The sequence below is a fragment of the Dipodomys ordii genome, unplaced genomic scaffold (genome assembly GCF_000151885.1).
Source record: "Dipodomys ordii isolate 6190 unplaced genomic scaffold, Dord_2.0 Scaffold25, whole genome shotgun sequence".
In the NCBI taxonomy this organism is placed as follows: Eukaryota; Metazoa; Chordata; class Mammalia; order Rodentia; family Heteromyidae; genus Dipodomys; species Dipodomys ordii.
The window spans coordinates 12428637-12441201 of record NW_012267241.1 but is presented as its reverse complement, the minus strand read 5'-3'; the positions used below and the strand labels follow the sequence as shown (position 1 = coordinate 12441201).

General features: G+C 36.6%; 1 protein-coding gene across 1 annotated transcript in view; it reads left to right on the top strand.

The window, feature by feature from the left end:
* The first annotated feature begins 7280 nt into the window (after positions 1-7280).
* Dsg3 (desmoglein 3) overlaps positions 7281-12565 on the top strand; it is a 26414-nt gene continuing 21129 nt past the window's right edge. Inside the window, exon 1 of the mRNA XM_013014806.1 lies at positions 7281-7337. Within this exon, the coding sequence (XP_012870260.1) occupies positions 7281-7337 (57 nt within the window). The remainder of the gene's footprint in view (positions 7338-12565) is intronic.

The window sequence follows — 12565 nt, the reverse complement described above, 5'->3', positions numbered from 1 at the left end:
ATTTCCTAACAAATGAGGCAATGTCATTCTTTCCGATGGAGGCATAGAATTCCATTGTGTATATATACCACATTTTCTTGATCCATTCATCTACTGAGGGCATCTGGGCTGGTTCTATATCTTAGCTATGGTAAATAATGCTGCAATAAACATAGTTGTGCTGGTAGCTTTAGTGTGGTCTTGTTTGTAAACATTTGGGTAATAATAGTTATTAACACTTAGATAATATTGAATTCTTGATGGAGCTAAAATATCTTTCTTCTGTAAAAGCACTATTTTTCCATAGAAGATACAAAAATAATTTCCAATATCAAGTTTTATGGAAGAAGGGGGACAAGGAAAAGAGACTGTTGTTCTTCTACATCATCAATGAGAATATGAATTGGGACTACAAACCTTTGCATGACAGTCAAGATTGTTAACAACTCCTTGATCCAGCAGCTATAGTTGTAAATTTTTCATAAGCATATTTTCACCTATTTATTCTGCTAAATTCTCGGAATGTTCTATCAAACTAAATAGACACAATTTCTCTACATTAAGAGCTTATGGTTGAGTGGTGGTAAAAATCATGATAAGCAAATAATAAAATATACTGTATATCCTAAGCACCACAGGGGAAACAAGTTGGAGTAAATAATGACAAAGGTCCTAGGACAAGAATAAGAAGGGATCAGCTGGCATTAGCTCCATCAGATCAACAAGAAGCTATCTAATGGACAGAGAAACTGAATAAAAGCCTGAGGCAGAAAGATCTTGGGGTCTAGGAAGAACAAATCAAAGTATAAGTGAAAAGGTGATGTTCGGTGAAATGGACAGGAAAGTAGAGTGGCTCAGACCATTCCCTATGAGACTTGATGGGCAGTTTTTATTCTGCTCCAAGTATACCAGAAGCCATCATCTTCTTAACCATAGCATTCAAGCTGGGTGCCCATGGCTTGAACCTAGCTACTCAGGAGACTGAGACCTGAGGCTCTTGATTCAAAGCCAGCCCAGGTAGGATATCTGTAAATATCTAATCTCTAATTCATCACCAAAAAGCCATAAGTGGAACTGCGGTTCAAGTGACAGAGTACTAGCCTTGAGAGAAAAACAACAACAAGCTAAGAGACAAGGCCCAGTCCCCTGAATTCAAGAAACAGTACTCTCTCTCTCTCTCTCTCTCTCTCTCTCTCTAGGTCTTTAGCTCTTTTGCTTTCTCTCTCTTACACTCTTTCTCTCTCTAGCTCTCTAGCTCTCTTGCTCTCTCTCTCTCTCGCTCACTCCCTCGCTTTCACACACACACACACACACACACACACACACACACACACAGAGAGACTACACAGATTAGCATTCTGGATACCTGATGAGTACTGACCTGGGAAAAAGGCAAGAGCAACATTACAGTCCCCTTGCCTTAGCTACCTGAGAGATAGAGACTTGGCTAGTTGGGGAAGTTCAGAGAGGAAGAAGTTTACAGGGGTTTTTGTTTTTGTTTGGTCCAGTCGTGGGGCTTGGACTCAGGGCCTGGACACTATCCCTGAGCTTCTTTTCGCTCCAGGCTAGCACTCTACCACTTGAGCCACAGTGCCACTTCTGGCTGTAGTGGTGGGGAATCAAACCCAGGGCTCCATGCATGCTAGGCCAGCACTCTACTGCTGAGCCACATTCCCGGCCCAGCTTATGGTTTTTTGACACAAGTAGATACAAGCTTGTCACAAAAGCTGCTGAAGTGAGCATGAAGTCCATTGGAAAATTCCTCAGTGACACTTTTTACCCTCTACAAATAAGCAAGCATCAATCACAACAAAAGAGGTTGGCCCTTCCTGTAGTATAAGTAAAATGCTTAGAAAGATATATTTACCCTTTGACAGTCTGAGCTTGGGTCCATATATAATAAAAATTATAGACATTGTTTTTACAAAAGAGAATGGCAGAAATTGTAGAGCAAATTTTATTGCATACCATTGAAAAGTAAGCAGATCAGCAACCTTATTTAAGCACACATTGCTCTCTACAGATGCTGTTACATTTCCTGTCATGTCTGGTTGCCTTTGGGTAATGATCCTCATGAAAGAGGCCTATGATTCCCATTATCTTGAATAACAGGAAGGAACTGATTGGTAAGCAACAAATTACCAACTTTTCATACCATTTCATATATATATATATATATATATATATATATATATATATATATATATATATATATATATATATATATATATATATCTGTTCTTTTGAATAGGTAGTCACACTTATTGCTGGACCCCTTATGCCAGAATAGGACATGGTTCTATGTACAACAAAGAGAGGTTTGTTCTTTTCTTTTATCTTGGTATCAGTCCTGGGGCTTGATCTCAGAGTCTTAGATCTATTCTTGATGTAGCTCAAGGCTGGTGTTTTACCACTTGAACCACAGCTCCACTTCTGACTTTTTTGGTAGTTAATTGGAGATGAGAGTCTCACAGACATTCCTGCTTGGGCTGGCTTGGAATTTAGATATTAGGATCTCAGCCTCCTGAGTAGCTTGAATTAGAGGCATGGGCCACCGGCCCCAGCCATTTCCTTCATTTTTTTTTAACCTGTAGTGAATAGAAGCTGCTTTCTGACTCTTCTCTTTTCAATATGGCGCAATTAGCTAAAGTATAATATGCACATGCAAGGAAGCTCCCTTTTAACAGCTATTATTATTGTTGTTATGATTCTCGTTTTTATTTTCACTTCTTGAGCAAGAGCTAGTTTCAAGTTGAGCTTCAGTTCCCAAGCTATTATCCACAGAATGATAACATAACCACATAGCCAGAAACCACTGGAAACTTTCCCTTCCTTCTTGTTCCCAGACACAAATAAAATAAACAAGAGAAAGTGCTGCATAGTCTAAGAAGACACTTGTATATCCTCCCTTCAGACAATGAACCTCTAGACTTCCTCCCTACCAGCATGGAAACACAGCCCCCAAAACAAGGATCTTCATAACTTTTCAAACACAAGGAAACATTGGCTCAAAGCACTGCCCATGCTTAGCACATGGAGGAAAAAGTCAGAGCTGTTTGCCTGGGAAGGGCAGAATGGGATTTGTCATTGTTTGCTATGACTAGTAGATGCAGTGAGCCACATCAGAACAAGAACTTTGTCATAGTCTCCCCCAGGAGCCCACACCATCCAGTAGGAACTCTGAAGCAGTGTTTCAGAAGACAAAAGTGAAGAACTAGTGGAGTCTTTAACCTATGTTCAGCTAAGGAAGTGGAGTGATAATTACGCTTTCTAAGAACAACGTTCTTAAATCTGTCAACAAATTGGAATTTCAGGAAAAGCAAGTCAGAATAGAATGAGACATAGCTAGAATCTAGTCTACAATGCAACTAATAACTATGCCTACTCGTATCATAATTTACTACCTCTTTGGTCCATAACACAGTAATTTTCTGAAGAATTGCAATATGTTAAATTATGAGAAAAACTGACAGTTTATTGTTCACTTCAAAGCTTAGAATGCTCTTTTTTTCTTCCTTTCATATTATTTTTAAATAATTTCATCATTTCACTGTAAAGCTAATATATTTACAACCAGTTTGGTGATACACACTTATAATCCCAGCACTTAGAAGTTAGAGGTCAATCTGAACTACATAGCAGGACCCTGTTTCAAAACAAACACAAAACCGCTATATTCTCATTTAAAAAGACACAATGCAAAAGATAAATAAAATATATTCATAATCTCCCTATTCAAAAATATTCTCTAGTATACTATGTGGTTCTTTTTAATACTTATACATTTTTCTGTATTTCTCCTCATTGCTCCTTAAGAAATAAAAGCATCAATATGCATCTGTACATCCCCCAAACTCTAACCACTATTAACTAAACTCAGAAAGGTGATATTTTGGTTTCCTGAATTACTCATTCTATAAATTACTAATCAATTGAGTAATGCTCTTCCCACTTTCTGCCCACTCATGGTTGCTCACTCTGGACCCAGAAAAAGCACTTCTTATTTCCCAAAGACTTGTCCTATGTCTTCTGTCAGAAAAGACTTGATAGTCCTTTGTCATCTGTTCTAAAAAAAATCATGAAGTACGAATTATGGAATCTGGAGGAACCTGTACATAGAATGTTAAGCCTGGTTTTAAACAAATTTTAAAGACTCACTGCCCATTTCTCTTTTAGCCTCAGTATCCAACAGATTTGTCCAAGATATCATTTAAGGTGTAGGGGCTCATCCTAGTATCAGAAAAAAAAATCTGAAAAGACCAAGATAACGCCAGGTGTGGTAGTACATACCTTTAATGCCAGTTAGGATACAGAATTCAAAGAATTATAGACTAAGGTCAGTCTGGTCAAACTTTTAGCACAAGACCTTCATATCAAAAACAAACTCAAAGTGAAATGGCTTGGGACTTGCATCAAGTATTAGAGCACCTGCCTAGCAAGGGTAAGGCCCTAAATTCAAAACCCCAGACCTCCCCCCCCCCAAATTTTTTTTTGGCTTTGCAGCTATGATCTTTATCCAATCACTCAGCTCTGCTCATTTCTGTGGCTCCTAAACAGTGTCCACAATCAGATAATTTGGCATGTCTATGTCTCCAGAATATTTTATTTTGAGAACAAATGTGGAAATACAGACTAATGACTTGCCTTCAAAACAGTGTGAAGTATGCAGTGACATTAAGCCATGTCCTTAAAATAGTTGAATTTTTAAAGTTTATACTTTCTATCGATTTTTTACCAAAATTTTACCTACAAGACTTTTTATTTGTTGTTTTTCCTTTTTTGTTGTTTTTTGTTTTGTTTTTTTACTTTTTAAACTCCTGAACTTTCTGCTTCAATTTAACCCTTTCTTCTTATTTAATCTGTTTTGTTTAAATACTCTGGGATAAAATGAATTCCTTGAAACTAAAAAACTTCTAAAGCATGATGCATAGACATTTTCAAAAATAAACTGCTCTTCCACCAAACCCTAAACTGAATATTATGGACTTTTTAAGGTTCTGAAGTTAAAAACAAACTAAAACAATGTAGCTAGTTCTTCTTGTCTCCCAGAGACTTAAAAGTTTGCCAGTCTAAAGCAGGGTATGCCTTAAGTAAATAAATAAGCACAAAAACAACTTACCTATCTTACTAGTCAATATACATTTTTTAGTTATAGATAAAAAGATGTACAATGAGAAAGATATCATTTGAGTACTGACAGATTCGATTTTTCAATAAATTACACATCTGCTTCAAATACCCCTGACACTCACAAAACTATACACTTTTTTTAATATGCCCTAACTTTATTTTTTCTTGTAAGGTTGATGTACAGAGGGGTTATACACTTTAATTTTTATATCCAAATGCTTTTTTGAAAAGCTGAATTAATACTTAATGGAATGTGAGATTATACATTACATACTTAAATTAATTTTAGATCTACCCTCATACATGTTCAGGCTGAACAGAATTGCTCTTCCCCAAGTCCATGTGGAGGAATTTTGGGTGTTTCCTTTTCCTTCTCAGTTTCAGCTAGAACCATAAGAAGTCAACGGGATTCTTTTTTGGCAAGGACAGCCTTTGTGTTCCCATGTTATGATTAGCTTATTATTCATCTAGTCCCTTGCTATTCAACTTTGTCTTTAGCCTGTGAGCTTTCCTTTCAGCTTCCAACAAAGGATTTCATTGCTGCAAGAACTGAGGTGTGTCTAAGTTTTTACCTGACAGATGGAGTGATGCAAGTGTTTCTGGTAAGACCAATCCTTGGTTTAGGGTGGGGAGGAACCGCCCAACAGGCCACCCATAGATTCCTCTGGTACACAGCGGCAGCCGTTCTTCAGGAAGGACATTTTAGACATCACATGCAGACGCCCAGGAGAAGAGCTTCAGGTTGCCTGGATTTGTTCTCCTGGGGAAACCAAAGAAAATGACTTGGCTCTTCCCCAGAACCACAGGGGCTCTGGTCATCCTAATCGTAAGTCTTGTCTTTTTCTACTAAGCACAAACTTCCCCTGTTTCTTTCCTTGTTAGAAAAGATTAGAGCTGGTTGTGGGATCCCTGTTAGAAATTTCAAAAGGAGTATAGCAGAAGTAGATATGAAACCAAGTTGAAAGGATTTCCAGGTTTCTCTTTCTATTATTTCTCTTTTCTTGTTGTTGTTTAATTTTTTTATTATATATCAGTAGTTGTACAAAGCGGTTTCAGTTCAATATATCAGCTTATGAGTACAATGCGTCCTGATCAGTGTCACCCTTCGGGAATTCTCCACTATCCCTTCTTAATGTCATAATTCTCAGAGAAAAGCAAACCAGAAAGAAATTGATTCTAAAGTAACCATTTTATATTTCTTTAGTTAACAAATTAAGTAATGTTAATCTCGAATTCTCTTCCTCACAACCCCTTCATTTTCTTCAAAGCAATGCTGTTATTCATTTTTTAACACACAAGCTAAAACACTTAAGGAAGAGCTACTTATATTTTCCAAGATTACATGTTTCTTGTTAAGCTTATAGCTAACACCTCTGCATGCCTAGTCTTGATACCTGACATGTTTTAAGACACTCAGCCTGCTGAAGTAAGATCAAAGCAATTGTGACTCTAGAAAAGTCCAAGAGGTGCATTAAGAAAATACTTTTATGTGTATCATGTGCAAATTATAGCCAAGCTTTGAGGCAAATGTGTAGGGAAGAAGAAAGCACAAAACGTTATAAGCCATGTCTTAAAAGAGTTAATTCTTCTGTCAATTAGGATAGTTTTACAGAAATAGATCTAAAAGTAGAATCTGAAGAGCAAAGCGTGATCCTGGTTGTCACAAACTACCTTAACTTAAACACATTATTAAGGAAATATATGTCACAATGTTATCTATTTTATATGAAGATAATCAGCCTATCAAACGACATAACTGAAGTTTCTGAACACTAAGGTAATGATAGGCTTCTTTAGAATTTTCCAACCTTGCTTCAACAGTCAGTGCTTAAATATGATGTGATTCCTTCTTTCTGAGACTTGTGTCTATCAGGGCGGTGTAACTGTTTTGCTTATCAAGTGGATTTACTTGACCCAAGGATATTACAAAGAGAAATGTGACAGCCCCATTGCTGTTCGTAACTTTCCAGAAGAGGAAGTTCTGAACTGAACTACAGGCAGCTAACCCACACGTATACCAGTGACCAAACTCAGGAAGTTGGGGGTCATGCAGCCAAGAGTTTAAGAATCATTTGTTATACAGACTTAGAATTTGGCCATCATGACTGAAGGGGACTTTGAGACCATTCTCAGTTGCCACTTTTTACTTCTCATTATATTTCTGCTAGACAATGCCGGTCACAGCAATTAATGTTAATGAATTGAAGCCTGTATTAGTCAGGAGTGAGGTAGGTAAATAAGGCTCTGTGGATTTAGTGAGATTAGAGATCTGATAAGTAGAGATGGGCAGAAGAAGAGGTCTTTGGTTGTCAGACCAACACAAGCAAAGACAGATATAATTATGGTGTTTGCTTAGGGACAATGAACCCACTGGTCAAACTGGAATGAAGGTTTGCATTGGAGAATTCAAACATGAAAAGGAAAGGTGATGAGGAGGTGAAACCTAAAAGTCTGTTCTGTGTTCTGTAAAAACCAATGAAATCTTTTCAGAAATGGAGAGCCTCCCAGACCCGAGTCGTTTTGAAATGACATGGTTTTGGGGGACAGGGGGAATCAATGTTCTCAGGAGCATTAATGAGAATGCATATCTTTTCTTAAAGGAAAGGTATTGAAAGCCACACGATGTGTCTGAAGGTTTTGAAATAATTCCATCATCCAATGACCCATACAAGGGTTGCTCAGTAAAATAAGATGTCATAGAAAAGTCATAGACTTAAATCTATAACTGCAGCATTGACTCACTCAAGGCCTAGTGGCCACAACTCTCAAGAAAGAATAATTGTCCTCCAGCCTTTACTTCCTTAAATTGTCCATTGTGAGAATGAAGCATCAATACATGTAAAAAACTTTTTTTTAGAAATATAAAGTACTTTGTAACACCCTGATACTTATCATATATAATATGTCAATGATGTGATGATGTTTTATGTCCATCCTAGGGATTAAAATCAAGGTTAGGCACTGTCCTTGAATCATTGCTCTATTCCTTGGCTTTTTTGGTGTTCAATTGGAGTCTCTCCTACCCAGTCTGTTTTTGAACCATGGGATCTCAGCCTCCTGGATAGCTTGGATTACAAGCATAAATGACTGGTGCATGGCTTGATTCTTGGTTACTTCTCAATATCATGTCTTGCTCTTTTATAACCACCAACATCAGATTTTAATAAATCAAGAAATGAGCTATGCTTTTCTTGAGGCAGAGTATGTCAAAAAATAATAATGAACTACTTTTAAATGAATGTAATGGTGAATGTAGGAAAATAATAGGTTTGCAGACTGGGAGCTTTTCTCAGAATTTCAGCAGTTGAAGTTTCTAGATAGTTATTTGAAAAAAGGGAATAGGGAACACCTGTCAGTTACATTTTCACACCAATGAAAGAAGAATTTTTAGGAAAAGGTGTATGGCTAAAAAAATCTTAAAACATTTAACCTTTTCAAAATAATCTGTCTTCAAAGAAAATCATTCTTCAATATTTTACAGTTAACAAAACCCAAAACTCATCATGTCATGTAACAACTCCTAGAAGCCTTTGAACAGTGAGCCATGTAATTTCATACTATTATCTTATATGAAACTATACTCATTATAAAATATATAGGGATGTTTAGAACTCATATTTTTAACGTAATTTTTAAGTTGGGGGTAATAGAAGGGGGAAAGGAAGTTTAAATATCTAGTTGTGAGCAGATCATGTTCTAAATATAGCAGAACTGTTTTCATTTGCCTTTTCTTTTTTGGTTAGTAATTTACAGATGGTGGAAAATACTTTCTTTTTTTTTTAATCTTTTTGAAATTTTTTATTGTGAAAATACCGTACAGAGGAGTTACAATTACATGGGCAAGATAACGAGTTCATTTCTTATCAAGCATTGTAGCCTCCTCTTTGTTTCCCCTTCTCATCCCTACCCGTACTCCCCCAATCTCCCCCCATCTGATCCTCCCCCCCACCAAAGTTGTAAAGTTCATTTTTTGACATAATGACTTGTACATCTCATTGTTGCAATGGGTCCACCTGTATTCCTATTTAAACAATTTGTTTTTCCCTTCCCCTCAACAAATTATACCAACACAAATACAGTGAAAGCAGGGGTTATACCGTGGGGGAGGGACATACAAAGCAACATAGAAATCATCATATAAATATGTTAGAAACAATTGCATGAAAGAAAAAAAACATTTGAATACTTCATTTGACTTTTTATAGAACATCCCAAGGCAAAATTTTCAGGAAAGAGTTATAAGCTAAATGGTCCATTTTAAGAAAAGGAACATCTCTGAGGTATCTTCTCTTACCAATGAGACAATTATTTCCAGTGCTAATAAATGCACAAAGATAAATATGCTACAGAACATCTGTAAAAACTAAGATGCTAAAGTCAGGATAACCTGCCAAGGGGGCCCTGCCCAGCCTTGCCTGACTTGGGCAGCAGAGAGGGAAGATATAATTACTTCTACCAATTAGTACTCCTACTTGCTTTATACCTGAAACCGGTTCTCATCTGTAGCTAGAACACTCCGTCAGTGTTCTTGAGTTTTCTCATAAACCTCTTAGTCTCTGGTCCTTCTTTTCCACTAAAGAATCAATTGGATAGCTTGAGGTGAGGGCTAGCCTTTGAGAAGTTTATCACACAGCAATTACATAGCCAATTGCTTGCTCTATGGCAAAGAATTGAATCTAGTAGACTCATTTTGTCCTTACAGGACTACTGTGCAGCTGGTCAGGCTGTGCATTGCACAATTCTAATAGGTATATTCACACTGCCCCCTGCAGTTGTGCAAGGAACTGCCTATGCATTTGCACAGTGAAGGGAGGAAGCACTGTTTCTTTCCTCAAGACAGAAAATGCTCTGATGTGACAGTGATGAGCAATAAGAAGCCATTTCATATTTATCAGTGGCTCTTTTATACCACATTCTTCTGTCATTTTTGCTTGATGATAGAAATGACTTTTTAAATTTCATTTTATCTTTTCTGAATTTAAAACCGTTGTTTAAGGTGTCCATATAAGTATCCAGGGCTTCCTGTTCAGTCACCTCTTCCATCATTTCTTCCCATCTGGTCCTTCCCCAGACTCATTTCAATTTTCCACTTCCTTGATCACATATATACATTCCATATTCCTGCTATGTTTGCCCTTGTTCCAATTTTATTCATCTATCCCCTTCCATTATCCAACAAACAATATTGTTTCAGCTTCCTGAAACTCATTTTGTTAAACTGTCTGTGAATTGTCTGAAGTGGTTTCTTGCCAAAAATGCAAAGCTGGCTTAATAAACATAAATGAAAATATGTGCTACAGCACATTGATGGAATAAGGGACACGAATCCCATGATCATCCCAATCATCCCAAAAGATACAGCAAAAGCCTTTCATGAAATCTAACTTTCTTTTTTTAAAATCTAACATTCTTTTATGTTAAAAGCTCTTGAGAAACTAGGAACACAAAAGTGATATCTCAACATAATAAAGGCTATATATGAGAAACCTACAGCCAATATCATACTAAATGGTAAAAAACAAAAAAACAAAAAAAAAAAACGGAAGCCATTTCCTCTAAAACCAGGAATAAGCTAAGGATGTCCATCTCCCATACTCCTATTCAATATAGTACCAGAAAGCCTAGACGGAACAATAAAGCAAAAGAAAGTAGATAAAGATATAAAATGGACCCAAATTGAGAAGTCAAATTATTACTGCTTGCAGATGACATGATTTTATATCTGCAGGACTCTAAAATAATTAATTATATGTATTAAGCAGTTACTAAGGCCAAGGCTCATCTATAATGTTTTAAACCTGCTCATTTGTTTAGTCAAAACTCTTGGTAGGGAATATATTGAGCAGAATAATTTAGTATTTGTTCTCCAGTCATGTGTGATGGACTGTCCAGTGTGGTATTACCAGGTTTGACTAAATCCAACACAGCATTTAAAGAAAACTCTTGTGGATAAACAAGGGCATATTCTTAGCATCTCTAACTAAGCACCATATTAATAGAGTATATGCTACAAATTAGTTATGAAAAATTGTATTTCCTCAAATTAAATAATAATTTCTAAGTAATCAAATAAAAAATTTGGTCATTTAAAGACTTTGCCTTGATGAATTCAAAATTTACCCTAATGTTTGATGGCTCTTGAGAATTCAGTACAGATTGGTCCTGATTTATGATGTTTTGACTTATGCATTTTTCTTACCTTACACTGGTGAAAAAGCATATTCACACCACCATTCTGTTTTTCACTTCCAGTGAAGAGCTCAGAAAATTGCATGAGGTTGCCATTCTTTATTATGAAACAGATTTGTGTTAAATTAGTTCCCCAACTGTAGGCTGATGTAAATACTCTAAATTCTGTAAGCAAAGCTATATCAGGAGGTTAGATATATTAAGTGCATATTCAACTTAACAGTAGTTTCAGTTTTGTTTTTTTGCATGCAAGGCAAGCACTCTACCACTGAGCCACCTTCCCAGCCCTTCTGTTCATTCATTTTTTTTAGTTGTGAAAATATTGTACAGAGGGGCTACAATTACATGGGCAAGATAATGAGTACATTTCTTAACAAGCATTGTTGCCTCCTCCTTTGTTTTCCCTTCCCATCCCTTCCCATACCCTCCCACCAAAGTTGTAAAGTTCATTTTTCTACATAACGACTTGTACATTTCATTGTTGCAATGGGTCCATGTATATCCCTATTTAAACGATTGTTTTTTCCCTTCCCCTCCACAAATTATACCAGCATCAAATACAATGAAAGCAGGGGTTACACCTTGGGGGAGGGACATACAAAGCAACAAAGAAATCATCTTATAAATGTGTTAGAAACAATCCCATGAAAGAAAAAACATTTGAATACTTATCTTGGGGTTCATTTCACCTAATATCAACTTATCTGACCTTTTCTGCTTGTTTCAGACATATACTAGTTATTGCAAATAAAGGGTAATGATGGGACCTTTATTTCTTTGGGCCTGGCTTAATATAATTTTTTCCAAGTCTTTCCATTTCCTAATAAATAGGGCAATGTCATTCTTTCTGATGGAAGTATAGAATTTCATTGTGTATATATACCACATTTTCTTGATCCATTCATCTACTGAGGGGCATCTGGGTTGGTTCTATATCTTAGCTATGGTAAATAATGCTGCAATAAACATAGTTGTGCTGGTAGCTTTAGTGTGGTCTTGTTTGTGATCATTTGGGTAATGCCCAAAAGTGGGATTGCTGGGTCATAAGCGAGCTCTATGTGGAGTCTTTTGAGGAACCTCCATACAACTTTCCAAAAAGTTGAACAAGTTTACACTCCCACCAACAATGCAGTAAGGTTCCCTTCTGTCTACATCCTCTCCAGCATCTGGTTGTTATTAGAGTTCTTGATTTTAGCCATTCTAACTGGGGTGAGGTGGTATCTCAATGTTGTTTTGATTTGCATTTCTTTTATGGCTAGGGAGGTTG